Here is a 27,930-nt window from a genome sequence, read left to right on the forward strand (position 1 = left end):
TAGTCTGCTCAGCTCGAGAGGCCTCTGGACCCTGGGGGCAGCCAGCTGGAGGGCATCGGGACTTGTCCGAGACCCGGGGCCTCTCTGCACACTCGGACAACCGGCGCCGCGACCGGGGGGGCAGGACCCCCTTGGGTGTTAGGACTCTGGTTCCTGCAGCCCCTCACCCTCAGGAGAGGCCCCACGGCTGACCCCCTCCCCCCACGCACCTCGTCAGACCCTCAGTCACGTGGAGGGCAGGGTCACAGCTGCGGCCCCCGCCCTCTGGGTGAAGTGCCAGTGGGTCATGGAGGAAGCAGGTCCCGCCGGCCCGGGACCACCCACCCCACGGGCCACATCCGCTTGGCACCCTAAGCCGGAGCTCCGGGTGTCACAGGTGTCACTCGCCCCGGCCTGAGCTGCCGGCCCGTTCTCAGCCCGGGGCCTGCGCCCGAGGGGCCGCCTGACCTGTGGGGTGCGAGTTGGCCGTCCAGGAAAGAACCCGCGGGGCACAGGGAACCACCAGGGCCAGGTCTCCACGTGGGCGCCCGGCGCAGGCCCCTGGCCACCTGGTCTGCCCTGCTCCGCACGGAGCCCCTTTCCCTGTGGCTGGAGGATGTCCTGCTGGTCCCTGAGAAGTCTCGGCGGTGGGGACTCGGGAGGGTGGTGACCTGAGGACGTGCCGAGGGCCCTGGACGGGGCTGGCCCGTGCGGAGACCCACCCGGGGGGCTCTAGCCCGCCAACCCCCCCGTGTGCCAGCCGCCGGCCGGGGGACATCGTGTTGTCAGCTCGCCCCTCCCTGGGGCCCCTTCCCGGGCCAGGCCCCCGAGCTCCGAGTGGCCCCGGTGGGGGTTGTTGCCAAACCCCGTCCTCGCAGAGGTGGGTGGGGGCGCCGCGTGGGGCCCGGTCCCTAAACTCTGTTCCTGGGCGCCCCACCCCCCGGCTGTTTACCTGCAGCCTGTGGCCTGTGCCTCCCGGGAGGTCCCTCCCTGTGGAATGCGGCCCCGCCCGTGCCTGGAGTCCTGCCTCCTCTCTGGAGGGTTCCTCTGGGCAGGGTGGCCGGCTGCTGACCCTTCACGGGAACAGAGCCCGTGACAAACACGACGTCTGAGGAAACGCAGGTCCTGCCCCTGGGTGGGGCCGCCTGAGTCTGACGTGAAGGGATGCTTTGCTGGTGGCACCGGGCACTCGGTGGGTGTCTGGGCAGCGTCCCGGGGAGAAGCACGGAAGAGCTGAGCCCCCTCCAGGCAGGGGAACGTGCTCCAGAGCTGGGGGCCAGGAGGTGGCCCCACTTGTGACACGTTGGGGTCAGAAGGCCTGTGAATGGTCGTAGAGGCCAGGCCACCCGCGCCGTGCACCCACCACTGGCTTCGAGGTGCCTGCCGTGCACGGCGGGGGCTCTTGTGGTGTCTGTTGGGTCCCCGGGTCCCCGGACTCCATGCAGGTCATACCCCACCCATGCTGTCCCTCTGTGCCCTGCACCGTCACTCCACAACGCCGTGCTCGCCTCGTTGAAGCCGTCCGCCTGGGGCTGCGTGTGGCTGGGAGGGCAGCTGGGCCGTGAGCCGTCAGGGGCCCCCAACCCGAGGACTGCGTGGGAGGACGTGGCAGGTGTCCCTCCTGTGGGGTCCCTCTGAGTTTGGCTCTCAGTGGCCGCCAGGCCCTCCTCAGGCCGGCCTCACGGAGCTGGTGGCGGAGGGGGAGGGGCCTGGCCGTCAGGTGAGCCGTAAAACCAGTGTCCCGGACCCCACGCTAATTAAACCTCGGCCGGTGGCTCGGGGCCCTGGGCTCTTGGCTGGGCTCCAACTAGGTAACACGGCGTTCTTAGCCTCGGCCCGCGGGGACCCTCGCTGTGCCCCTCTGCGGACTTCAGGCCAGGCTTTTCCTGTGAGAGGAGAGGGTCCTCGGTAGGTCCCTGAGTTTCTTCGTAAACCGTGAGGGGCTCCTGTGGCCGTTTCTCCCCCCACCCCACCCGTCGCTGGTGCCCCTGTCCCCGGGGCGGCGTCTGGCAGGTCCCACCCCAGGACTGTGTGGCGCTCTGGGGGCCAGAGGCCCCAACGGCCGGCGTGTGGCCGGTGCTGGAGTTGCTAAGGGACAGAGTGCCAGGCCCCTCAGCAGAGCTCTCTGGGTGGGGTGCTGCGGGGCGTACTCTGGAAAGCGTCTCTGGGGGGCGGTGGGCAGGTATTGGGGCATCTGAGTGGAGCCTGGTCCCAGGAGGCCTGCGGGTGTGGCGGGCACAGCCCTCACTCCCCTCCCGCCCCTGTGCTCCGAGGTTCTGACCTCTAACCCTGCCTTCCTGGCCTTTCTGTGACCGCAGATCTTGTCTCTAGAGGGTACGGGGTGCTTGGATGGAGCCAGCTCATTCCCGGGCCCTAGGCCCACACCCCCCCCTCCTCTTCCAGAAAGATCCAAACCTTTGGTCACCCCGGGTCAGGGTCTGGTCCCAGCTTGGGGGACATGCTGCAGCCGTGGAGGCCGGCGGGCCCTGCTACCCGGGCAGCTCCAGCAGAGGGCAAGGGACAGCCCCTATGCCACGTCTGTCCTCCTCCTCCTCCTCCTCCTCCCCCACCCGCCCGCCCCTGGCACAGGCCAGCAGGGTGTTACGGGCTTCTCCTCCAAGCCAAGTAAGGCAGGGTGAGCACAGCCTGGGGGACAGCAGGCAGGGGGAGGGTGGCGGGGCTGGGACCAGGACCCCCGCCCTGGGTTGGCAGCTGTCACCTGGGACTCTGACCTCCCGTCCCTGGGCTCCACCTGGCCTCCTAGGGGCTTGGCCCTGCTGGCCGCAGATGGCAGACCTGGAGGTGTGGGCCCCGGGCCAGGAGCCCTGGGTCTAGTCCCGCCCTCTGCCACAGTGCCCTGGGGACTCAGGCGACTCAGGCCCTTCCCAGCGGCAGCCCCTGGCGTGAAAGGAGAGCCCGGGTCACACGTCTGTCCCCTTCCACGCTGTTCCCGCCAGGCTTTTCTCTTTGGGGTCACTTCACTTGTGAGCAAGTCCAGGACATGTGAGAATGTTCTCCCTAAGAGGAGGGGGACTCCCAGGGCCCAGGACCCTCCTGCACGGGCAAACGCCAACAGCAACTGGGCATAGACCTTTCCGGGACTTTTTGTTCATCTACGAGCCCAAATCGGGTTTCTGTTTCTGTTTCTCTCAAGAGGAATCCTGTGCGTGGACGGCCGGCTGCCATGTCCCACGGTGCCCGGCCAGCCCCCTCCTGCCACGTGCTGGGCTCCGTGCCCACTGCCTCGGTCCCCGGAGGGGCACAGCGGGATCCCTGTCACGTAGCAGCCGAGGATGCGGGCACAGGGAGGCCCGTCTCCCGTAGAGCTGGGCAGAGCCACCAGATTTCAGACCCGGCCCCTTGGCTCGCATTTTCACCGGGGGGGGGGGGGGAGGGGGGGAGACCGAGGCCCAGAGGGGGGTGGGGACAAGTTTGCTTGTCCATGGCGCTCTTCCTCCCAGACCACTGGGCTGGCGGCCTCAGCCCTTCTCCCTGTGACCCAGCAGCCCAGCCGGGGTGCTCAGGGCCTCACCCCTGCAGGGCACAGCTCGCAGAGGAGGAAGTGCCCCTCCCTCTGCCGTCCCGGCCGTCCCTGCGCCCGCAGCCGCCCCCTCAGACCTGCTGGTCCTGCACCGGCCCCCACCCCCCACCCCCCACCCCCGGCCCTTCCTGACCTGCACCGAGGGTCACCTGGGCCTGCACCATTTCCAAGTGGCAGGGTGTCAGCGCCGGGCCCCGGGAGCCCCTCAGCTTCCTCACCTGCAAAGTAGAGGCAGCCATCCTGCCCGTCGTAGGTGCCCGGGACAGTGCCGGCTGTGGCTCGTCCACCCTGCCCAGGCCCCTCGGCCTCTCCCTGGGACACTGTCCTTCCAGCTTGTGACACTGGTGTGGGCTGTGGCTGGAAGTCAGAGCCCCCGCCCCGTGTCAGCCATGGCGCCCGTGAGCCCTGGTCCCCGTGCCCACGCCGGCCACCGCCTTCCCACCCTGCTCCGCTCTGCTTGTGTCGCCGGCCTGTGGCTCACTGCTCAACCTGGCCATGTTTGTTTCCTCCCCGCCAGTGGTGCCGGCCACACCCCCTGCGGGGTCACTGAGGACCCTGCCGGCAGGTGAAGCGCCCGCCCGTCCCCCCGCCCCCACTTCCACGTGCAGACGTCTCGTCCACCCTGCTTTATAGATGGGGAGACGGAGGCTCGGAGCTCCGGCTCCCTCAGGAGGGAAGGGGTGGGGAAGGTCTGGGCAGTCTCCTGCCACCTGCCATCGGCCAGCCCCAGGGGACAAGGCCCAAGACCCGGGAGCCTGATCTGCAGCGTGGGCCCAGTGTGGGCCTCCGGGTGGCGTGAGCGGAGCAGTGTGTGATCGGCCCCGAACCTCCCCTCCCCTTCCTGACCTGCACCGGCTGAGACCCCACTTCCCTCATCGACAGGCCCAGCGCCTGGTGGACCGCTTGCTGGGTGGGACTTCGGGGCTGTGCGGGGCTGCATGGGTCTGTAAAGGGTTAAGCATGCGCTGGCTCGAGGGTGAGGGGGCCTGGCAGGAGGGAGTCCTTTCCTGCCGGGCAGGGCTCTCTTCCCCCCACCCCCAACCTATTGTTCCTGGCTCAGGAAAAGGCATATTTCCCCCATGAGGTCACAGGCCAGCCAGAGCTGCTCTCTTGGGGAGGTGGGAGCTGCCTGGGCAGAGCGGGGCCCTGTCCCCTCCAGCCGGTTCTTCCTTCTCTGCTTTAGCCTGGGGCTGACGGGCACCTCCTCCACCCTTCCCCGAGTCTTGGCCGGCCTTCAAGGCCAAAAGAAATGCCACCTCTTCCAGGCCGCCTCCTCTGCGTGCACGGGCACAGTGAGGCCACGTTCACGGCACTCAGCCCGGCAGCCTCGATGGCCGCACGGAGGGTCCCAGAAGGCCCGGATGTGGAGCCAGGAGTCCAGAACTAAGCCCCGGCTGCCACCACCACGGAAGCCTTTCCTCTCTGAGGGCTGCGTCCTCCTCTGGACAGAGCGCATCGCGAGCGCTGGCCCGAGTTCCGCTGTTGAGGCCGGTTTGCCTGTGCTCCCTTGCTGGCCTCTTGCCCCGTCCCCGGTCCCTGCTCCCAGGGGAGGGTGGCCGGCCCGGTCGGGACCAGAGCCCCCTCTGCCACTCCGCCCACTGGAGGCAGCGGGCCCGGCTTTCCCCCACTCACGTCCCCTGGGCCGGCGTCACCCGCCCGCCTGGTGCCAGCTTCGGCGGACGAGTGAGGGACGGCAGCCGGGCCTCTGCGAGCTGGCACCCTGCGGCGGGCCGAGACCTCCCGGCACCTGGGAGCCTCGTCGGGGTGGCTGGAGACGCCGTCTCCCACCCGGCTGTCTGCGGAGCCCAGACCAGACCTTCTGCCGGGCAGATCGCGCGTGTTGAATTCGAGGGCCGCGGTGGGTCCCTCTCGGGGCCGGGCCGCCCGGCAGCACCCCGCCGGCCGCGCCTCTGGCTCTCCATCTCCGATTTCCTGCTTCGGGCAGATAAGCTTCTCAGAGATTCTTTCCCTTCTGCTCAGCCTGGTGTGGGAGAGGCCGGGGCCGTTTCCCACACTCTCAGGCTCCGGCCCGCCTGGCCCTCAGGTTCTGGTTCCTGACATCCTTCGCTGAACTCAAATGTTTATTTTCTTATTTTGGTGAAAGACACAGAACATAGGGGCGCCTGGCTGGTTCAGTCGGTAGAACGTGCAACTTTTTTTTTTTTAAATTTTTTTAAATGTTTATTTTTGAGAGAGAGAGAGAGAGACAGCACGAGCAGGGGAGGGGCAGAGAAAAAGGGAGACACAGGAACTGAAGCGGGCTCCACGTGAATTCAGGTCCCATGTCGGGTGTAGAGATGACTTAAAAAAAATTAGGGGTCCCTGGGGGGGCTCAGTTGGCTCAGGTCATGGTCTCTCGGTTCGTGGGTTAGAGCCCCATGTCGGGCCCTGCTGACAGCTCAGGGCCTGGAACCTGTTTTGGATTCTGTGTCTCCCTCTCTCTGCCCCTCCCCCTTTTGTGCTCTCGCTCACGCTCTCTCTCTCTCAAAAATAAATATTAAAAAAAAAACCACCCGGAACATGAAATTGATCACCTTAACTGTTTGGTTTTTTTTTTTTTAACGTTTGTTTATTATTGAGAGTGAGAGAGAGACACAGAGTATGAGCAGGGGAGGGGCAGAGAGAGGGGGAGACACAGAATCGGAAGCAGGCTCCAGGCTCTGAGCGGTCAGCACAGAGCCCGGCGCGGGGCTTGAACTCACAGACCGCGAGATCACGACCTGAGCTGAAGTCAGTCGCTCAACCCACTGAGCCACCCGGGTGTCCCTAACCGTTTATAAGCGTGTGGTGCAGTGGTTCAGGTGCAGTCTCCGTACTGTGCAGCCGTCCCCACCACCCAGCCTCAGAACTTTCTATCTTCCCCAAACTCCGCACCCAGGAAGCACCACCGTCGCCTCCGCCATCCTGGCCTCGGGGTCCTGCTCCCCTAGAAACTGCTTCTGCCCCCGGGAGCCTCTACCCGGGGGCCGGAGCAGGGGAGCCTCTGGGAGGTCACGGGGTGCGTGGTGGGGGAGGGGCCGAGGACGGGTGCAGGTGGCCGGGGTGTCGGGAGGATGGACGTGGCTTGGCTGGGACGAGGGAGTGCCACCCTCTCTGGGGAGCCGTGGCGGGTCGCTGTGGCTCAGAGAGAGAGAGACGACCTGGGGGCTGGGAAGTGCGGCCCTTGGGGCACAAAGAGGAACGTGAGGAGCCTTTGCCTTAAAGTCACTTCCCTCCTGCCTCTTGGGCCGGGTCGGATGGATTTTTTTTTAACGAAAATGTGCGCTTGCTGTACAACGTCGTATTTCTGGTCGAGCCGGTGCCACGGCCAGTGTATGATGGAGGGGGCGGTGCCCAGGCTTGGGGCGGCTCCGGGCGTGGAAGGTGACCTGGAGTGTCCCCCCCGCCCCCGGGGTTCCTGGGGCTGGGGTGATAGGAGGGGCTTAGTCAGCGGTGGGTGGGACCGACTCGAACCCCGGCCCTGCACCTGGTCCTCCGTTCAGTGTGGCCCTCGGATGACCCTTCAGGCAGGACGTGCGAACCCCGTCGCACAGACGTGGGAACAGAGGCCTGGAGCTGCCCACGGCTGCACGGTCAAGGGTCTGCCCCCCAGGCCGCGGCCCCTCCTGCCCTCCCCCGCAGCTTCTCTGCTTGCCCAAGGTCCCGGCCTGGGGACAAGGCGAGGACAGGGGACAGGCAGAGGTGTGCGCAGCCCCTGCTGGTGACCACAAGCCTGGGCGTGTCGGCAGGTTCTCCCGGGTCTCAGCGGCCTGTGTTCTCCGGGAGCCCCTCCTTCGCCGCGGCCTCCAAGGGTAGGAGGGGCTCCAGCTAAGGCCTGTCTGAACATTAAGGGGGGCAGAATGGACCCCGGAGGAGACCTGTGCCCCCCCCACACCGAGGGAGGAGAGATCTCCGTCGCCACCTGGTGACCGGAAGGTGCAGACCTGGCCACGCCCCCAGGGGTCCCCCTGCTCGAGACTCAGGTCGGGTCAGTGGCCTCCTCCCCGAGGCACTGTTATTCTAGCCTATCCTTTTCCCAGAGCAGATGCCACCCCTGCGCCCCCCCCGACCCCCCCCAGGAGGCGGTCTGTGCAGCCAGATGGGCAAGTTCAAGTCAGCTTGTTTGGGCTCTGGCTGTCCACACGGCTGCCACCTGGACGTCCGAGTCCTTGCGGGGTCGCGGCTCACGCTTGGGGGCCGGTGGGGGGGGGCAGAGAGTAGCTCCCGGGACAGCTTGTAAACTCTGCCTCTGGTGGGAAATAGAGCGGGCTCCGTCGGCTTTAGCCACACGCGTCTGAGCCTCGAGGCCGGGTTGCTCAGGAGGGGACGGATTCGTGGTGGGCGACGGTGCCCTCGCGGGCTGCGCCGTCCTCCCGGGCCGCTTGCCGCCGGAGGTGATGGAGGAACGGGCGGCAGGGACGGCTCCGCCCCGGGGGCCCCTCCGGTGGTGCCCACCTGCCCTGCCAGCCCGCTCTCGGGCACCCCAGGAAAGGCTGAGTGGGCCCCCGGTTCCCTGGCGACGACACCCACATCAGGACGTCATCCCCTGACAGGCCTTGGTTCCCGGGGCCCGGCCCAGCCCCGGGTCCCCCGGCCCCCCGGCCGCCCTCGGTCAAGGTAGCGTCCAGCTGTGCCGAGTGGAGGGCGTGGGGTGGAGGGCAAAGGCGGGGACAGGCCGTGGGCACACGCGCGGCTCTCAGAGGCGGAGACGGGAGCCAGGCCGCCGGCTGGGAGCCCCACGATCCCGCTCACGGAGAAGTGGGGCCGAGAGTCGGCGGGGTGGCTGGCACGTCCCTGTGAGCACGCGAGTGAGGGCTCTGAGCGCTGACTGCGGAGGTCAGTTGTGCTGTGTGCACCTGAAACTGTGGAATTTTACAAAGGAAGGAAAGTCAGCCACGTTGTCACTGTCCGCCCGTGGGAGGAGGGTACCCCTCGGTGCCCCTGAGACACGGGCGGACAGGACGAGGCCCCAGCATCTATCTGCACGAGAGGATCACAACATGGGACGTTGGTAAAAAGAACTAGTTGTAGGAGGACACAGTGTGACATTGTGTGTGCTGAGTGACAGGTGACACGTGTGGAGACATGGTGTGACAGCGGACATGTGCTCTGACGGGTGACACGTGTTTGGGGACACGGCGTGACAGTGGACATGTGCTCTGAGCGACAGGTGACGTGTGTGGTCTGGACACGGTGTGACAGCGTGAATCCTGAGCGATGGGTGACGTGCCACACGCTAAGTGAGGTTGCTCACACGTGGAAGGAGGCAGCCGGCCTCACAGGGTGCCAAGCAGGCAGCGTCTGGGGGGGATGCTCTGTGGGGGCCGTACCGAGGCCCAGGGTTAGAGCGATGCTTAACGGGGATGTCCAGTGGACTGGGGGGGATGATGTTGGGGGCTTGATGTCGGGGGGATTACGTCCGGGTGATATTTAGGGGGTCATGTCTGGGGTGATATTTGGGGGGCTGTGTCTGGGGGTGAAGTTTGGGGTGATATCTGGGGGGCGGCGTCTGGGGGCGACATCTAGGATGGTGTTTGAGGGGTGATGTTGGGAGGCACTCTACAGGGCGATCCTTGGGGGGCGGCGTCTGGGGGTGTCCGGGGCACGGGCTGGGCGCCCCGCGTGGCTGAGCTGACCGCCCTCTCCTCCCCTGCAGCCTGCCTGTGCCGCTTCAACGCCCTGTCTCTGGTCTACCTGCTGTTTCTGCTGCTGTTGCCCTGGTTCCCGGGCCCCTCTCCGCACCGCGTTCCAGGTAAGGGCTTGCAAAGTGGCTCCTGCTGGGGGTGGGGGGTGGGGATTCGTCCACAGGACCAGCCGGGCCTCCAGGGGCCGGGGTGCCGCGTGCTCCCCGGAGGCCCCGGGCAGTTCAACGGCCGGGGTAAAGGAAGGGTGGTCCCAAGCTCCGTTGTTTTCCATTGTCGACCTTTGGCTAAGTTCAGAATCTTTTCTCTCGCCGTGTGTTCTGGGGTCTTGGACGGATCCCCCCTTGTCCCTGGGGCTTCCTGGGCACTGTGAGACGGGCCGTCTTCCTGCGGGCTCCCTCTCCTGTTCCCCACGCCCCCCCCCCCCCCGAACCACTGTGCCCGTTGAGGCTGCGGCCAACCCCTTATATCCAGCCACCCCTGCCCCCACCCCCCGAAGTCAGGCTCCTGCCGTCTGCGCGAGCTCCGTGGGGTTCAGGTTATCGCCAGCCACCCTGTCGTGTGGGTAGCTGGGCACTCGAGGCCCCGTCTGGGGTCCTGAGCCCCTGGAGGGTGGGCACGTAGTCTCCTGTGTCCACCAGGCACACAGACGTGGGGAACCCAGCAGGGGCTGTGCCCACAGGAGGGTCTGGAGGCGGGCTCACGGCGCGGAGCCATCCCAGGAGGCCGTCGCCCCGTCTCGGGAGCCCCGTGCGGGAGGGCAGGCAGGCCCGCTGTGAACAGGTGCGGACCTGCAGCCAGGTGACATGGGGACAGATGGAGTCCAGACTCACCCTGGGCTCCTGCCTCCTCTGTCCGCGTGCATCAGTGTCCATACCTGTCCCAGCTGTTCAGGGAGGGCAGCGCTCAGGGACCTGCCCCACAGGCTGCTCTGCCTCCCGTGGGTGGGAAGGTCCCCTCGGAGCTGGAGGGGGGACGGGCCCCCGGGCTTGAGTGAGGGTCCCCGGGAGAAGCGGGCCGTCAACAGCATGAGCGCCAGCGCCCGGCAGAGACGGGTGAAAAAGTAGCCCCAGCCGGGCCGAGGTCCGTGTTCGCCGTGACAGCTGAGGACCCGTGAAGGGAGGCAGACCACAGGTGCCGCCTTCTGAGGCGCCGGGTGTAGCTGCTGGCTGCTTCCGGGCCTCGGAGGCGTCTGAGCCTCTTGTGGCCACTGGAGCACAGCCTCGTCCCTCGGGCGGGGGGTCGGGAGACCAGCACGGGCCTCGCGGGCCGGCATCGGTGTCACGGGCCCCGTTTCCTTCTGGAGGCTCCCGGGAGGATCCGTTTCCTCAACTTTCCCGGCTTCTAGAGGCATCCACGGCCCCTCCCTCCGTCGCCCAAGCCAGCAACGGCCCGTCGAGTGTCCCCTCGTCACGTTGACTCTGGCCCTCCCGCCCCCGTCCACCGTTAGGACCCTGTGGTGACACTGGCCTTCCCTGGGGATCCAAGGTCAGCCCCTGTTTTCAGGTCGGCTGCTTGGCAGCCTTGGTTCCCCTCTGCCCCGTAAGGAAGCGTGTTCACAGGGTCCGGGGATTGGGGTGTGGACATCGAGGGAGAGGGCAGGTGTCATTCTGCCCCCTACAGGCTGGCTGGTCACCCCTCCCTAGCCTGTGACATCTGGTCCAGCTCAGGCCCCAGGGTCTATACCTCCCACAGGTCCTCCCCCGCCGGGCGCCCCCCTCTTCCTCCCGTCCATCCATCCGTCCGTCCATCAGGCCCACCATCCGTCCACCCGTGGAGCCAGTGCCTGTATTCGCGCAGTGGGGGGAGGGGTCCGCTGGGGAAGGGGTAGGGAGCGCTGCGGAGACTTTCCTGCCTGACCTCCGTCTGTCCATCTGTCCACCCTCAGCAGCCCTTCAGGAGCAGGGAGGCTGCCTGGATTTTCCGAGTGGGAGAGAGGAAAGCAGGGAGGTGCCGGGGCGCCTGGCATCGGGTTAGGGCTGGCTCGGAGGCTGGACATCTGGCGGAAGGTCTGACGCCGCCTGGGCCCCGAGGGTGCTGACCCCTGGCCCCGGCCCCTGTCCCTGTGCCTGGGGGTCAGGGCCAGGCCATCTGCTTCACATTTAGGGACTTAACACCTGTCCCGCCTCAGGACAAAGCCCACCCCGGGGCTGGCCCCGCCCTGCAGGTATTCCTGCCCTCTCCCTGGGGGTGGATGGCGGTGTGAGTCCCCAGGGACTCCTGTCACCCTCCTGCCGCCTCCTGTGAGAAGAACCTCCTTCCCAGGGCTCGGGGCTCAGGCTCGTGAGGTGCCCCCTGTCCTGTCCCCTTCCTACCCCCACCTCTCTGGAGCCTTCTGGGTGTGACTGTGGGCGCCCCTCCCCCAGCTTCTTAGCATACTTCCTGGAACATCCCCAGGAGCCGCTCCAAGGGTCCCCCCCACCAGCCCCGTGCACCCAGGGGCCGGGTCCCATCAGGAGAGGGGGCGTCTGCAAACAGCTGGCCCCAAGAGGGTGTGCGAGTGAGGCCTTTGGGGGTGGGGTGGGTGGGTGAGGAAGGAAGGCCCAGAGGGCTGAAGGGCGGCGGTCGACAAGGTACCCTCCCTGCTGAAGGCAGGGACGCCCCACAGTGTGGGGGATGGAGCCGCCGCTATGAGGGCGGTTTTGGGGGCCGCAAGCCCGGGATTCCTGCTGTGGGTCAGATTCTTTGTACAAACCCCCTCTGGGAAGCCCCTCCCGCTGCCTCTGCCCCCCGGGTCCACAGCCCGCCAGCCCCACTTCCTGGAGAGCCCGACCCCCTGGTCCTTTAGGGTGGGTGGCTTCTGCGCGCCTCTCCCCTGCCGTGGACACGGTGGGGGTCGCGGCCTGTGTGTGCGGGCCTCGAATGGCCGGGCGAGTGGCGTTCGGGCCCCAGGACAGGAGCTGGCGGAACCTTCCGGGCCCCCCGGTGCCCCTTCCCCGCCCGCTCCCAGCTCTCGGGGCCCACCCTCACAATCCTCAGGGGTTGTTCCTCTGCCCGCCCCGCCCCCGGCAGGTTCAGGAGCCCCTCGCCCGCCCCCCACCCCTGCCCCGTCCTCCCGCCGCCCGAGCCGAGCTCAGGTGGGCAGTGTGGGAGATTGTCCAGGTTGGTCGGTGGTGTTGGCCGGATGCGCTGGGCCTCCTGCCCCTCCTGCCCCTCCCACGTCTGGCTCAGCCAGCCCCCACCTGGCAGGGAGCTACAGCCACACGGCCAGCACCCTGGCCCCTTTGGCTTGGTGGTGGCCTGTGGTCTGGGACACGGCACGCCCACCCAAGAAGTGAACTAGGTATGAGGAGGGGCGGATGACGAGGGGAGCGGTGACAGCTGGCGCTTTGCCAGACGTCCAAGAGGGGCCTGACGGGACGACGGGCGGGGGCACCCTCCCGCCCAGGGGTCTCGAGCCTCGGGCTCGCCCCTCTGACCCCCGGGTTCTTGTGTGTGCGAGGAGTCCGGCAGCCTGGTGCTTGAGGCTTCGGCTCCCGTAGCGCCTGAGGCCAGCCTGGGCGTCCACGGGGGCGGCCAGGTGCTCCCTCACTGCCTCCTGGTGGGACCTCCTAGGTGTGCAGGGGAGGGGCTGCCCGGGCGAGCAGGGCAGAGGGGGGCTGGCCTGGAGGGAAGCTCAGCCTTCTCAGCCCCTCGCCCCTGCAGGCTCCTGGCAGGGGGGGCACAGCGGTGGCTCCCCGCAGGCTCCCGCACAGTGCCCACAGGTAGCCCGACCCCTCCTCCTGACGGGAGGCCCGTGGCCTCCCCCTGCTCTTGGCCCGGTGCTCTGAGCAGAGCCGGCCCGGCCAGGGCCGACGGCCAGACGTTCCGTTCATTTTCCATTTCTCCTTCCCAGTGCTCCGCGGCCCCACCCTGCCCTCCCCTTCGCTCACCCCTGCCCTACCGAGGGTCGGGGGCCGGGAGGGACCTAGAAACGAGTGTCAGCGAAGCCGTCCAAGTCCTGCCTGGGCCGCCCCCGGGAGCCCCTAGCCCCCTCTGAGTCTCAGCCAAGTGAGGTGGGGCAGAGCGTGGGCAAGGGCCGGCCCCGGCCTCCCCGGCGCGTGTGCTCACACGGCACTCCAGGGGTCTCACCCGCTGGGGGCCACCCCTGGGCGAGGGGACACAATTGAGCAGGGGCTCCGAGCGTGCCAGTCTTGGGCGGGAGAGAGGGACGCCTCTGTCCCCGAGCCAGGGCTCCGCTGGCGGCACAGTGAGGATCTGGGGCGAGCCACGCACAGCCCGAGTCCTGAGACGGGGCTCGAGCTCAGCGTGGGGCCCTCAGGGTCTCCGTTCCTTGCCCGGAGGGTGAGCTGCTCACCGCTCAGAGCAGGGTGACCCCGGGGCTCCACGAGTCCTTCCCGGGTGCAGGGTCCGGCCCCGGTCGTGGGGCCACGTCTCTCCAGGGGCAAGGCACACGGGGTGCTCGTGTGGGCCTGTCCCTGCCCGAGCTTGGAGTCTCCTGGCCCGGCTCCCAGACTCCGGTGGGATGTGGGTCCCCCAGGACGGGCGGAAGAAGGCCCTGTGCTAGCCTCGCCCCTGCCCTCTCTGCCCGCAGGTCACACTGGTCGCCTTCTTCGAGCCCTGCTGCTTTTCAGCCTCCTCTTCCTGGCAGCCCACCTGGCCTTCCAGATATGCCTGCACACCGTGCCCCGCCTGGACCAGCTCCTGGGGCCAAGCTGTGAGTTTCCACTGGGACCTGGGAAGGGGGTGCCCGGGACAGCTAGCCGGGGGCCAGGGGAGAGGGAGGGGACACCGCGGCCCCGGGAAAGGCCGGCCGCCCCGCCTCAGCAGGCTTTGCCTAATATGGGCTGGCCCCTGAGCCCGTCCACGATTTCTGTTCAGCCCACGTGGCCCCGTGTTAAGAGCCAGTGACACTTGGCCTGGGGCTGGGCCGAGTGAGGCACGGTGCTAATTCTGGACCCCGAAATCTGGCCCTCGGGGCAGCCTTGGCCTTCTAGGCCCCTGTCTCTGTCAGCATCTTCCTCTGGCACCTGGAAACGTGGCCGTGGGCACCAGGGGCCCTCAGTGTCCTGCCCTCCCCCCCCCCCCGCCCCGGGCCCCTCATCCTGCGGGCAGTTTCCAGCCGACACCCACCCTCCCGGCTCCGGAAAGGAGTGGCCTCAGCGCCCTGGACTCCAGACCTGTGAACCGCGGGCGCCCGGTCCCCACAGCTAGCGTTGCCTGGCCTGGCTCCCCCGCCCTGCCCGGGCTCCCGATTTCGGGTGACTGTGTCCACACCGCCGTCCAGAAGAGGGTGTGGAGCGGAGTCCAGGGCCAGGTGGGCGCGCCGGTCCCGCTGCCTGGGAGACGGGCCTCCCACGCGGACCCCGAGGAGCCGTGGCCTCGGCTGGGGGTTTTGAGTGCCCAGCCCGGGCTCCTGGCTGCGAATCCCCACTCTGCAGACAGACCTCCGGGCCTTCGGCCCCCTGGCTTTGCCTGGCTGAGCCTCAGTTTCCCTGCTAGTAGAGGCAGCGTTTTACGAGCAGCCCAGAGGCCAGGTGTTCGGTGATTCCTGGCAGGGCCGTGGGGCACCGCCTGACCCCGTCCCCCTGTGCCTCTCTCCACAGGCAGCCCCTGGCAGATCCTGTCCCAGCACGTAGGGGTGACGAGGTAAGCCCTCTCCCTGCCTGGGGCCTCCAGGCCCTGGGGTCCCCCCTTCCCTTCCTGTCCCCACCCCCCCGCTGCCTGGCACCTGCCCTCCTGACCGATCTGTGGGCACTTCCTGCCCCTTCGCAGGCTGGACCTGAAGGACATCCCCAATGCCGTCCGGCTGGTGGCCCCTGACCTGGGTGTCCTGGTGGTCTCAGCCGTGTGCCTCGGCCTCTGTGGGCGCCTGGCACGGGAAGCCCGGCGGAGCCAGCCCGCCCAGGAGCAGGTGAGGGCCGTAGGTGGGCCGGGTGCCCACGTGCTGGGGGCGGGGCTTCTTGGTCCTTCCGGCCGTTTGAGGCTCTGCGACTGTTTCATTTTTATACAGACGTGCACTTTTTAGTTTAAGGGTCGGTTTGTGTCCGTTACGGAGAGCTGAGGCCTCAGGGGTGAGAGAAGGCGTGTGTCCCGTTCCTGGGGCCAGGGGCTACCCTGTGAGCCCCTCAGCCTGTGTGTTTGCCAGACCCGGTCCTAGGAGGGTTCCATCTCGGGGGAACTTGTGGGGATCCCACGCGTGTCTGTGCCTTAAGAAACTGTTCCTGGAGGCCACGGGGCAGCGGGGAGTCAGCAGTGCAGGGGGCCGACCTCCTGGCCGCCAGGGGGCACCGAGGGTGGATGCCACTCCCGAGGGAGTGTCGATGGCCTCTAGGCACGGGGTGGGGGGTGGCGGAGGTCCTGATCTAGAGACTGTCCTTGGGGTGTCCTGCTCTGGGAGCTTTCCCTCAGCATCAGGCGTGAGGGTCAGGGCCCCTGATGTCCCCCACGGCTGAAGCCTGAGTGCCCTTCTGCCCCCCACGAGGGCTGTGGTCTCGAGCCCCGCCTGGCCTCCCACACGTGGCCTCGGCCTTGGAGCGGCAGGGCCCGGGCCCCGGGGCTCTGTGGGATCTGTGACTGTCCGGGACCCTGGCACAAGTGTCCCCTGCCAGGGAGGCCCCAGGGCCTATAGGCTCCTCCCACCCACCTCTGCAGGTCAGGGGTGACCCAGGCTGCCCTGCCCCCACCCCACGGGGCCAGGCTAGGATCCCACTTTCAGAGGGTATAACGGGAGCCTGGAGGTCAGGTCGCTTTTCCAGGCACTTGTGGCGGACGAGCCAGGGTTGGGACCACCCTGCCGCCTGCCCTCGGGTCACCCTTCTCCTGGCGACCCCTCTCTACTCCCACAGGCACGTGGGCCCCAGGGAGCCACGGGTGGGAGCCACTGTGTGGGCCCCAGGGAGCCGTGGATGCCTCCGCTTTCCTTGTTGGTGGAGTCAGGGCTTCCTGGAGCGACTCTGCCAGGAAGGGGCCAGACTCGATCCTGAAACCTGGGGTAGGACAGGAGGGGGCCGGCCACCCATGTTGCCTACACCCTCACAGCACAGCACTGCCCTGGTCGCTCGGGGGGCCGGACTCCGGTCTGCCCGGCGACCGGGACAGGTCACCTTCCTGTGGGTGTCCTCGGTGGCACATGAGAGAGCCTGTGCCGTCTTGCTGGCCGGGGTGGCCGGTGTAGACAGACCTCAGAGCGAGGGGCTGGGGGTACCCTCCGCAGGCGTGTCTTAAAGCCCAGAGCCACCCACACGTACGCGGGACAGCGTACGAGTGCGGCGGTGCATCCTGACACGATGTCACGTGCCTCTGCACGCACGCTCTGAGGGGGTGGCGCAGGGGGAGGGACAGAGAGAGGAAACTTGTGCTAAGCCTCCTGTGGCCGCCTGAGGGGCCTGCCGAGTCGGGGCTGGAGCCAGGGCTGGCCGGCTGGACGCCCCGAGCACCTGCCTGTCCCCCCAGCGGCTGCCTCCGTCCCCCCCTCGCAGATGTTGACTCCTCAGAGGCTGGCGGACACTTTCCCAGGGCCTCGGCCAGCTGTGCGCGGGTGGGAACGCAGGCCTGGCTGCTGTGCCTGCCCGCGAATGCCTCCCCCACCCCTCAGGGCCCCGCGCCCCCTGCTCTGAATTCTGGGGTCCCAGCCGTCCCGCGCCCCAGGTCCCCTGGCCTGCCCCTGCCCCTGCTTCTGATCACTGCTCAGGGGCTCCTCCCTATGGCGTCCCCACTACCTTCCTGCCCTGTGAGGGCAGCACCTTTCTGTTCCCACCCCCATCTGGCAGACGGGAAACAGACTCAGAGAGGTTAGGTGAGTTACCCAAGGCCGCACAGCCAGGAGGCACGAGCTGGGACACGAGCAGGTCACCTGGCCCCTGTGTACTTAGTCTGGACGCCGAGTGCCACCCCCTGGGAGAGGCCCGGGCGTGGCATCCAACGTGCAGGTGGGACATGGGGGGAGCAGGGCTGGGCGTCCAGGAAACGGCTCCGTTCTGGGAAACCTTTGAGTGGAACCGGGGACGGAGGCCCGGTCTCTGTGCGGCCTGGCGGGCCCGCCTGCCCCTGGCTCTCCAGGAGCCCCACAGGCAGCAGAAAGGGAGCGGGATCAAACCGGGTGCCCCTCACGGTCTCCTCCGCGCCCCCGTTTCTCTACCCACGAGGAAAGTGCTGCTTCAGCCACAGGACCATGAGGCACAGACGTGAAGGTGCTCTGAAAACCGTGAAGGGCGGTGACGTGGTGTATTTTCCCTAAAAATCAGCACCCGGGCCTCTCAGGACCCAGGGGCTTCGAGGGCGTGTGCCGGAATCTGCGGGGCCTGCCCTGCCCTGCCCTGGGGGTCCCCCTGATGTAGAAAGGGAGGTAAAGAGGCACTTGCGGGCTTCCGGAATAACCCGGGGCCAGCCGTCACCACGGGCCGGGCCCCACCTCCAGGAGGGCCTGTGAACTCGAGGGAGGCCTCCTCCCCGCTTGTGTGGCCCGAGTGCCGTGCACCTGACCTCTGCCCCTCCCCACGACCTCGGCAGGACGATGAGGACAGGGAAGCGGACGCCGGCTCCCTGGCGGGGCCTCGCGGAGCCCCCGTGCCGGCCCCCAAGCAGAGGTCTCGGCTGGCCACCCGGTTCCAGGTCACGGCCCACTGGCTGCTGGTGGCCACCGGACGGACGCTGGCCATCCTGCTGCTGGCGCTGGCAGGTACCCGCTGGGCAAGGGGCGGGGGCCCCGGCGCCAACCGGCATGCGGGGAGGGGTCTCGGCAGCCCGCCGGGCTCCCTACCGGCCGCCACGTGGCCCGGACCTGACGCCTCCGCCCCGTCCCGTCCCGCAGGCATCGCCCAGCCCTCAGCCTTCTCCGGCGTCTACTTCCTGGTCTTCCTGGCCACCTGCACCTGGTGGGCCTGCCACTTTCCCATCGGCCCCCTAGGCTCCAGCACGCTCTGCGTCATGGTGGGCTGCTTCAGCGCCGGCCACCTCATCTGCGTCTACTGCTACCAGACGCCCTTCGCCCAGGCCGTGCTGCCCCCTGCGGGCATCTGGGCCAGGTGAGGTCTGCCTGCGCTGGCCCCCTCCCCCGCTTCCTCCCTCCTCCCCCTCCCCCTCCGTCTTCCCTCCTCCCTCTCCCTCTTCCCTCCTCCCTCTCCCTCCCTCTTCCCTCCTCCCTTCCCCTCCCTCTTCCCTCCTCCCTCCCCTCCCCTCCCCCCTCCCCTTCCCTCCCTCCCCTCCCCTCCCCCCTCCCCTTCCCTCCTCCCCCTCCCCTCCCCCCTCCCTTCCCCCTCTCCTCCCCCCTCCCTTCCCCCTCTCCTCCCCTCCCCCTCCCCTGGCCTGGCCCTGGCTTCCTGCCGCCCAGCTCAGCGGCTCGCCTTCTCTGGGCAGGGTGTTCGGCCTCAAGGCCTTGGTGGCCTACAGCAACTGCTCCGGTCCCAATGTGCTGGTCCTCGATACCAGCCACGACTGGCCCGTGTACGTGAGCCCCGGCGTCCTGCTGCTCCTCTACTACACCGTGACCTCACTCCTCAAGTTGTGCACACACCAGCCCCTGGACCAGGTGGGTTTCCTGGGCCAGCGCCCCCCCCCCCCCCGGGGTCCTCCCCCGCTCCGGGCGGCTTGCTGGGGCGGGGGGGGCTGAGCTCCGTGCCGGTCCCCGCAGAGGAAGGAGGCGGCTGGGTGCGACGAGGAGCAGGAGGTGGAACTGACTCACGTGGATCAGTGGCCCCAGGGCCGGGCCGGGGCTGCGGCCACCAAGGAGGAGGGCGCCGCCCAGGTAAGGAGCCCGCGCCCAGCCGTGGTGCCGGAGCCTGCCCGCCCCCCCCCCCCCCGGGCTCTGCTCACCTCACCGGGGCTCGGCTTGCCTCTGCAGTGCGTGCCGCCCACGACCACGGGGCCAGACTGGGAGACCGACAGCTGCACTGTGCACGACCTGACCGGCCACAGCCCCGTCCGGCAGCGCCCCCGTGAGTGCCACGCTGCCCGTGGCTGCCCGGGGACGCCACCTGCCGCGGGCATGCTGGTGCTGCCCCCTGGTGGCCGCCGGGTGGTCTTGCCCTGCTGACCTCTCCAGCAGTGCCATCTCGGGCCCCCGCCCGGAGCCAGGATGTGGGGTCCGGCTGCTGCCTGAGACCTTGCCGGACCTCCTGGTGTCCCACCCCCTCCCCACTTGCCTCCCGGTTCCCAGAGGGCTAGACTGCGCCCCGTGGGCTGGCCCTGCGGTCCAGGCGGCCAGCCACCTCCTGGGTGGATGTGCCTTAGAGCCGTGTCCACAGCGGCCCCGTGGGGAGGGCGGGGCGCTTTTCTCTTTCTCCTGAGGCTCGATTTCCATTTTGCGCGAGGCAGGAGGCGAAATCGCCGGCCTCCACAGCTGGCACCCCGGGGACTTGCCCTGCGCACAGAGCCGGACGGGAGTCGGGGCCATTTTGTCCGACCTGTCCTTTCACAGTCTTGGAAACCAAGATGTGGAGTGGGGTGAGGACTGCCCCGGGTCCCGCGACACGCCGGGGACAGTGTCAGTCGGGAGCCCGGTCCTTTGCCGGTGTTTTCTGCCCCCGCTGGCCACCGGCAGAATTATTGGGCAGAGTCTCCTGTGGGTGAGGGGCTCTGGCCTGTTGATGTTGGAACTGCCCCGGCTGGGGTCTGGCCCTCTGGTGACCTCTGACCCCCACCCCTCAGTGCACCCCAGGCTGTCGGAGCCTAGAGACGTGTCTCCCCTGCACGGTCTGGGCCATCTCATCATGGACCAGAGCTACGTGTGCGCCCTCATCGCCATGATGGTAAGGAGCGGCTGGCCTGGGCAGGCCCGCCCGGGGGGCCCTTGCTGCTGGTTCCCTCGTGATGTTCTGGGGGGCGGATGGCGGCCTGAGTTCCGCAGAACCTGGTGCCTTGTTGCCAGAAACGGAGCCGTGGCCTGCTGGGCCCAGAGCCACGCCGTGGGCGCGCGTGTGCGCGTGCATATGGGTAGTGGGTGGGTGCATATGGGAACCTGCGCCCTGTGCCGCGTGCGCGCCTTGTCCCCGGGCCGGCGGGGGAGCGGGCTGGGTGCGTGCCCCCGGCCCACCGGCCCCCCCGCCCACCGGCCCCCCGCCCCGCCGTCCAGGTGTGGAGTATCACCTACCACAGCTGGCTGACCTTCGTGCTGCTGCTCTGGGCCTGCCTCATCTGGACGGTGCGCAGTCGTCACCAGCTGGCCATGCTCTGTTCCCCCTTCATCCTGCTCTACGGGCTGGCGCTGTGCGGGCTCCGCTACGTGTGGGCCATGGACCTGCGTCCTGAGCTGCCCACCACCCTGGGCCCGGTCAGCCTGCGTCAGCTGGGGCTGGAGCACACCCGCTACCCTTGCCTGGACCTTGGCGCCATGGTGAGTACGCGCGGGGCCTGTGCTTCCCGCACGAGCACCCGTGACGGCGCGGAGTCCACTGTCCGGCTGTCAGCACGGGGTGCCCTCGGGCCGGTCCAGAGCGGTGACCGAACAAGTGTCGGGGGGACGAACGATGACCCTGTGTCGTCCGGGGCGCTGTCCCTGGGTCCCTGACGCGGGTTCCCCTAATGTCACACGTCCCTCTGGCGTCTGGCCCCGGGTGCCCCGTCTGCGTCCCGCACGCCAGAGTGTCGCCAGGTCCGGACGTCTGTGCCGGGTCGTATGTTGTCCCGGGAGCTGTGTGCGTGCGCACGTAGGCGTGAGGTCACGCAGGCTTGAGTACGCGCGCCCGCGTCCACACTCGTACGCGACAGGGTCCTACTGTGCCCCTGGGGAGGCAGGCACCGGCACCAAGGGGCTATCCCCTGGGCCCGGGTCTTTGCGGGCCGGCCCTTGGCTGCGGGCGGGGCCCCGGGCCGCCCGCCCTTGGTGACACCCCCGCCCTGCCCAGCTGCTGTACAACCTGACCTTCTGGCTCCTGCTGCGCCAGTTCGTGAAGGAGAAGCTGCTAAGGAAGGCCAAGAGCGCTGCCGGCCTGCTGGGGGTCGCCGTGGCCGACCCAGGTGAGGGGCCGGCCGGGGGTCGCCGCGGGGGTCGCCGCGGCCCGCCGAGGTGAGGGGCGGGGGGCGGTCAGGGAACGGTGCCCCCCCACCCGGCCCCGAAGCCATGCCCCGGCTGCCCCCCCTCCCCGGCCCGGCCCGCAGAGCCCACGCGGACACGGACGCTGCTCCGGAGCCTGGGTGAGCTGGTCACGGGCCTGTATGCCAAGTACTGGATCTACGTGTGCGCCGGCATGTTCGTCGTGGTCAGCTTTGCCGGCCGCCTCGTCGTCTACAAGATCGTGTACATGCTCCTCTTCCTGCTGTGCCTCACGCTCTTCCAGGTAGTGGGCGGGCAGGGGCGGGGGCGGCGGGGGGCGCCCCAGGCCGGGCCTCACCGCACGCCGCCCGGCAGGTCTACTACAGCCTGTGGAGGAAGCTGCTCAAGGCGTTCTGGTGGCTCGTGGTGGCCTACACCATGCTGGTGCTCAGCGCCGTCTACACTTTCCAGTTCCAGGACTTCCCCACCTACTGGCGCAACCTGACCGGCCTCACGGACGAGCAGTGAGTCGGCGGGCGGGCGGGCGGGCGGGGGGCGCATCCCGGCGTGGGGCCCTCCCCGGCCCCGTCTGACCGCCACCCCTCGCGCCAGGCTGGCGGACCTGGGTCTGGAGCAGTTCAGCGTGTCCGAGCTCTTCTCCAGCATCCTGGTCCCCGGCTTCTTCCTGCTGGCCTGCATCCTGCAGCTGCATTATTTCCACCAGCCCTTCATGCGGCTCACCGACCTGGGGCGCGCGCCCCCGCCTGGCGCCCACCTCCCGCGCTGGGCTCGAAGGTGCGCCCGCCCTCCACGGCCGGCCCCTCTCCCTCCGCTGCCTCTGGGCGTGCGGACTCGGGTGCAGGCTCCCGGGGGCCCGGGGTCTGCAGCGTGTGCCACCACCCCCCCACACACACACACCCGCACAGGGAAGGGCCTCATCCCCCGGGAAGGGACGGAGGCTGCTGGGTTCGGACGGGAGGGCCCAGAGCAGGGCGATGGCCTCAGCAGCCCCCTCGGACACGGCCCACAGAGCCCACGCGGACACGGACGCTTCTCCGGACACGGCAGGCCCGCGGTACCGGGTGTTCCTCCGGCCTTCGGGTCACGGGGGCAGCACATCGGCCGGGCCCCAGGGGAGGCCTTTGTCCACCCCGGGGAGGGCGTGCCCCGGGGTCTGGGGCGAGGAGTGACACCTTGGGGCCCACCCTAGGCAGGACGCGGTCAGCGGGACCCCGCTGCTGCAGGAGGAGGAGGAGGTGGCCAGGGAGGAGGGACTGAGCGGGGCCGGCCCCCAGCAGGCCGTGCAGGTCCCCGAAGGTGAGTCAGACCGGCAGGCGTGGGGTCCCTTCACCCAGACCCCTGCGAGCCCCAGGCCTGGGGACCCTGGTCCCCGAGCCCTCACGGCCCCTCTCCCACAGCCGCCACCAGCAAGTGGGGCCTGGTGGCCGAGCGGCTGCTGGACCTGGCTGACCGCTTCTCCGAGGTCCTCACCTGCGTGCAGGTGTTGGTGCGACGCCTGCTGGAGCTGCACGTCCTCAAGCTGGTGGCCCTGTACACTGTGTGGGTGGCCCTGAAGGAGGTAAGGGAGGGACAGGGGCGTCTCCTTTTTCTGCAGTGGGGTCCCCTAGAGGCCGGGACCCTTGGGTGGCAGATCGCAGGGCCCCTGGGGAGGTGCCGCTCCATCGGCCCGCCCCACCCCCCCACCCCCCCCACCCCCCCACCCCCCTGCCTTCCAGGTGTCAGTGATGAACCTGCTTCTGGTCGTGCTGTGGGCCTTCGCCCTGCCCTACCCCCGCTTCCGGCCCATGGCCTCCTGCCTGTCCACCGTGTGGACCTGTATCATCATCGTGTGCAAGATGCTGTATCAGCTGAAGGTCGTCAGCCCGCACGAATACTCCAGCAACTGCACCGAGGTGTGTGGGCGGCTGGGCCGTGTGGGGGAGCCCGCCAGGCCTCCTCTCTGTTCCCCTCCCCTCGCCCCTGCCCGTGGCCTCCTCGTCCCCAGACGCCCCGTCCCCACCGAGGTCGGTCAGAGCTGAAGGCCACACGTGTCCTGGGACGGTGTGGTCCGGCCCCGTCCGGAGTTGTGGCTGGGGTGGGGGGGGGGGGGGTCCCTGGGGTGGGTGTCAGCTCCCAGGTGGGAACAGGTGCTGATTCTCCCCTCCCCCAGCCCCTCCTCAACAGCACCAACCTGCAGAAAACGGAGATCAAGCAGTCCCTGCTGTACCGGGGACCCGTCGACCCTGCCAACTGGTTTGGGGTCCGGAAGGGCTTCCCGAACCTGGGCTACATCCAGGTGAGTGCGGGGCCGCGGGGGGGTGCGGCCTGCCCCAGGTGAGTGCGGGGCCGGGGGCCGTGGGGCGGGGGGTGCGGCCTGACCGTGTCCCCCTCCCCAGAACCACCTGCTGGTCCTGCTGCTGCTGGTGTTCGAGGCCATTGTTTACCGGCGCCAGGAGCACCACCGTCGGCAGCACCAGCCGGCCCCGCTGCCTGCCCAGGCCGTCTGTGCCGACGGCACCCGCCAGCGGCTGGACCAGGATCTTCTCAGCTGCTTCAAGTACTTTGTCAACTTCTTTTTCTACAAATTTGGGCTGGAGGTGAGGCCCGGCGTCAGCCCCCACCCCTTAACCTGGGCAGGGCTGAGGGTCTGCGTCCCTCTCCACGGGGCCTCTGCAACTTGCTGGCCCTCGGGGGCCACCCGGGGGGGCACAGAGCACACACAACTCTGAGGGCCGGACCCCCGGGCTCAGTCGGCGTGTCCTGGGAGAGTAAGCTCGGGGGCTGGACCCTGACTGGAGACTGGGTCAGAGTCTCCACTGAGCCTTGGAACCTCCTGAGATGTGGTTCCCGCCTGCCCCCCCCCCCCCCCCCCCACCACCACGGCGGACACGTGTCCAGCTCTCCCTGCCTCCACGACAGCAGTGTGGGCCGTGGTGAACTTGGGCCGCTGCCCCCACTGTGCTCTGAGCCTTCCCGGCTGGAGGTAGGACCCAGGAGGTCCCCCCAGCAGCTCACTGTGCACCCCGTCCCCGCCGCCCCCAGATCTGCTTCCTGATGGCCGTCAACGTGATTGGGCAGCGCATGAATTTCATGGTCATCCTGCACGGCTGCTGGCTGGTAGCCATTCTTACCCGCCGGCACCGCGGAGCCATCGCCCGCCTCTGGCCCAACTACTGTCTGTTCCTGGCGTTGTTCTTCCTGTACCAGTACCTGCTGTGCCTGGGCATCCCCCCGGCCCTGTGCCTTGGTGAGCCGGCGACACATGGGCAAGCTGCGAGGGTGCTTCCCCCCGCCCAGGGCCTCCCCTGCCCCCTTCCTCGGACCCTGATGGCTGCAGCATCCCTGGGGGGGTGGGGCGCTGGCCAGCCTCTTGACGCTTGGCATCCATTCCCTTTCTTTCCCCCACATTCTATTTTGAAACATTTGGAACGATCAGAAAAGGTGGAGGTAGAGAGCAGAGAGCAGCCAGACCCCGCACCCTGGGGCAGGGGCCACGCTCCACAGTCCCTCCCGCACAAGCCTGGCTTTGGCCTCATCCTCCGGGGGTGGCCCTGGTGGCTTTTGGGTCCGATACAGGACCCCGCGTCTGCCCTCGGCTGCGCTCTGCTCTCGCGCCCTCTGGTCTGGGCGAGGTTTCGGGAGGGGGGGGCCGGTGGGCCGAAGCCGCGTTTGTCGGGCGGTTCCTGCTTTGGCAGGTGTGGCTGTGTCCTGTCCTGGGAGTGCACTTGTCCGCGTGGCCCTTCCGTGTCTGCGGCCCACGTGGTGTCGCGTCCGCCCACTCCGGAGTGCGCCGCGGGCGGGACCTGTAGGACCAATGTTGTCCCTTGATCCTGGTGCGCTGGTCACGTGGCTTTCTCTCACGTGTTCCTCGGCCGACCGCGGGCCCCAGGACGTCTTCCACCGCCACGGCGGCTCCCGGTTGGCCCCCGGAGCCCCTGAAGCCGCTCTGAGGCTTGAGCCGCGGTTGTGTGGGTGGTGACGGTGGGGGAAGGCCGTGGGCCGGATCCTTGCCCTGCGCGGCCACCACCGACCTGACCGCTCCTGACTCTGGCTTTTCCAGAATGTCTTGGAAACCAACCACAGGGCGCGTTACCAAACGCATTCCAGGTTCTCGCCGTCCTCGTCTCCGCCTTGTCGCCTGTTTTGTGTGCTGGCTTCTGACTTTGGACGCAGACTTGCAAAAGTAGCTCCCTGACGTGAGCCTGACGCAACCCTGACGCAACCCAGTGCGGGAGCTCAGGTGTGCGCGCTGGTGCGGCTCTGGCCGCGGCCCCGTGCGTGCGCCCGTGTGTCGGTGCCGGGCAGCTCCCCGCGTCTTCGCCTTTCAGCACCTTGGAACTTTTGAGGGGTGCTGGGCTGTGACCCTGTGGGTAGTCTGCTGTCCTTGTGAGACCGGGTGACAGGTCCCTCTGGCGGCTGGGACGTGTGGGTCTCTGTGCCTCACACGGGGCCAGTGTCTCCTGTCCGGTGCCGTTCTGTCACTCGGGTGCAGGGCTGGCTGTGGGGTGTCTCCCCCGAGACTCGGCACACGGCCTGTTTCTCCTGGACCTTTCTGGCTAACTGCAGCCTCCGCGGCGGGTCCCGCTGTGGGAATTTCTCTCGGTTTTCTAGTGGTGGCTTTCTGTGTCTCAGAGTTATGGGTGGGCATCTTCCGTAAAGATTTCCGTCCCACTCATTTGTTGAGTTGCGAATTTATATCCTTATGGGCTCTGGACGCTGCTGTTTTCGGTTCCACTCGAGGCCTGGCGTCCTCTTCTCGCTGGTCCGTGTGGGCACCGCATTTGCCCTGGGAGTCCCCGCCCCCAGCGTCCTCTCCCTGTTCCCCCCCCATCCTCTCCCCACCCTAGCTGTTCCCGCCCCCGGAGTCCTCTCCCCACCCCCAGCCTGTCCCCACCCCATAGAGTGCTCTCCCGGCGCCCCCCCCAGGCTTCTCCACCCTGCGGTCCTGCGGGCCCTTTGCAGTCCCGATGTCCGTCCCAATGCTGAACTAGGACCACACCCCATGTCGCCGGGGGCTGGCTTGTTTTGCTTGGCGAACGTGCTGGGTGCGGTGCTTCCTGGTCCTCTCTGCCCGCTGAGGACTGGCCGTGCCCTGCACGAGCCCATCTCCCCTCCGGCCCCTGGAAGGCAGCTGGTTTCTCACGTGGGGCTCTCTGGAGTAGCGGGGCCAGGAGCGTCGGGGTGCAGGGCTGTGTCTGGGCATAGTTCTCACTTCGCGGAATTGACCGCACGGTGTGGTTCCGGTGTTCGTTCCCGCCGGTGACGCACGCGGGACCGCTGTCGTCGCTGAGTTTGTCCGGGCCGTTCTGATAGGTGTGTGTGGGAGCCTCGCTCTGGGCCCTCTGGGTCCGCCGCCCCTGCAGGCCCGTTACTCCCAGGCTGGGGTTCACTTCTTCCTCTGGGCCCGGGCCCGTCTGTGCCTGAGAAATGCATAGGTAGGAACACGCTGGAATCTCGCTCCCGAGACTCCAAGAGACCGTGTGAACACGCGGGCAGGTGCAGGGATGAGGCCTGTGGGCGGGGACTGGACACCGGGGTCCTGACGTGCACCCTGCGCCCGCAGACTACCCGTGGCGGTGGAGCCAGGCCATCCCCATGAACTCCGCGCTCATCAAGTGGCTGTACCTGCCCGACTTCTTCAGAACCCCCAACTCCACCAACCTCATCAGTGAGCGCCTGCGGCCAGGCCCCAGAGGGCGGGGAGGTTTTGCCGGGGGGACAGGCGGCGCTCAGGTGTAGGCCCGCCTCTGCCAGCGCGGGACACGGTGTCCGGGCCTCACCGGCGGCCAGTCCCGTGGTTCCCCAGAGGGACCCGTCCCCACAGGGGCGCCCACTTCCCCAGGCCCGACTCCGTGTGCACACGCAGCCACGCACACCTGCCTCTGCTCGCCGTGTGCGTGCAGGCGTGGGTGCGGGGGTGGAGGCAGGTGGGACACAGGTGGACGGAGGGACAGACGCGGGCGTGCCTCCTGACGCCTCCGTGGTGTGCGGCTGGGTGCACATCGGCCACACTTCCTGACGTGCGTGAGGCACAGCTACACGCGGGCCTGTCCCCCGCTGCCCACGCTCGGCTGTGGCCCTCGGCCCGGTGCGGCCCCCGCAGGAGCACACTGGCGCCCCTCTGCGGCCTCGAGTACGGGACCGGTGCCGGGCGGGCCGCGCCCCGCACGGCTGGCGGCCCCCCCGAGGCGCGGCGCAGCGGCCGACTCCCGTGTGCCCGCAGGCGACTTCCTTCTGCTGCTCTGCGCCTCCCAGCAGTGGCAGGTGTTCGCAGCCGAGCGCACGGAAGAGTGGCAGCACACGGCCGGCACCAACACCGACCGCCTGGAGGTGCCGCAGGGCGAGCCCGACCCCGTGCCCAACTTCATTTACTGCAGGTGCGTCCCGGGCACGGCCGGCCCGCGGCCCGCTTGGGGCCGGCGCCGCACGGGCAGCGCGCCTGCAGGCCTGGCGGGCGCTGGCGGCGGGATCCCCTCTGCCGGGCCGAGGGGCGGGCGCCGACCTGGCAGCGGGGGGCGCGCCTCGCCGGCTCCCCTGGGCGGAGGCTGCCGGGAGGAGGTGGGGCCGCCCGGGGCCCCCGCAGTGACGCCCCGTCTGGCAGGTCCTACCTCGACATGCTGAAGGTGGCCGTCTTCCGCTACCTCTTCTGGCTGGTGCTGGTGGTGGTGTTCGTCACGGGAGCCACCCGCATCAGTATCTTCGGGCTGGGCTACCTGCTGGCCTGTTTCTACCTGCTGCTCTTCGGCACCAGCCTGTTGCAGAAGCACACGCGTGCCCGCCTCCTGCTGTGGGACTGCCTCATTCTGTACAACGTCACCGTCATCATCTCCAAGAACATGCTTTCGGTGCGCCCGGCCGGCCTGGCCCCGCCCCCCGCG

The 27,930-nt window shown here is 68.5% G+C and overlaps 1 protein-coding gene across 1 annotated transcript in view; it reads left to right on the forward strand.

Annotated features, from left to right (window-relative positions):
- Window positions 1-27,930, forward strand: part of PIEZO1 (piezo type mechanosensitive ion channel component 1 (Er blood group)) — a 54,174-nt gene that overhangs the window by 16,941 nt on the left and 9,303 nt on the right. The window contains exons 2-25 of the mRNA XM_086688714.1: window positions 9,156-9,251; window positions 13,676-13,798; window positions 14,688-14,730; window positions 14,857-14,995; window positions 17,593-17,761; window positions 17,894-18,107; window positions 18,439-18,610; window positions 18,713-18,826; window positions 18,923-19,016; window positions 19,729-19,829; window positions 20,153-20,413; window positions 20,925-21,036; window positions 21,178-21,356; window positions 21,428-21,576; window positions 21,665-21,847; window positions 22,263-22,369; window positions 22,471-22,631; window positions 22,789-22,965; window positions 23,223-23,348; window positions 23,449-23,649; window positions 24,095-24,299; window positions 26,616-26,720; window positions 27,276-27,429; window positions 27,654-27,897. Of these exons, the coding sequence (XP_086544840.1) occupies window positions 9,156-9,251; window positions 13,676-13,798; window positions 14,688-14,730; window positions 14,857-14,995; window positions 17,593-17,761; window positions 17,894-18,107; window positions 18,439-18,610; window positions 18,713-18,826; window positions 18,923-19,016; window positions 19,729-19,829; window positions 20,153-20,413; window positions 20,925-21,036; window positions 21,178-21,356; window positions 21,428-21,576; window positions 21,665-21,847; window positions 22,263-22,369; window positions 22,471-22,631; window positions 22,789-22,965; window positions 23,223-23,348; window positions 23,449-23,649; window positions 24,095-24,299; window positions 26,616-26,720; window positions 27,276-27,429; window positions 27,654-27,897 (3,629 nt within the window). The remainder of the gene's footprint in view (window positions 1-9,155; window positions 9,252-13,675; window positions 13,799-14,687; window positions 14,731-14,856; window positions 14,996-17,592; window positions 17,762-17,893; window positions 18,108-18,438; window positions 18,611-18,712; window positions 18,827-18,922; window positions 19,017-19,728; window positions 19,830-20,152; window positions 20,414-20,924; window positions 21,037-21,177; window positions 21,357-21,427; window positions 21,577-21,664; window positions 21,848-22,262; window positions 22,370-22,470; window positions 22,632-22,788; window positions 22,966-23,222; window positions 23,349-23,448; window positions 23,650-24,094; window positions 24,300-26,615; window positions 26,721-27,275; window positions 27,430-27,653; window positions 27,898-27,930) is intronic.

Source organism: Puma concolor, chromosome E2, assembly GCF_028749965.1.
Source record: "Puma concolor isolate L17-30 chromosome E2, mPumCon1.1.hap2, whole genome shotgun sequence".
Lineage (NCBI taxonomy): Eukaryota > Metazoa > Chordata > Mammalia > Carnivora > Felidae > Puma > Puma concolor.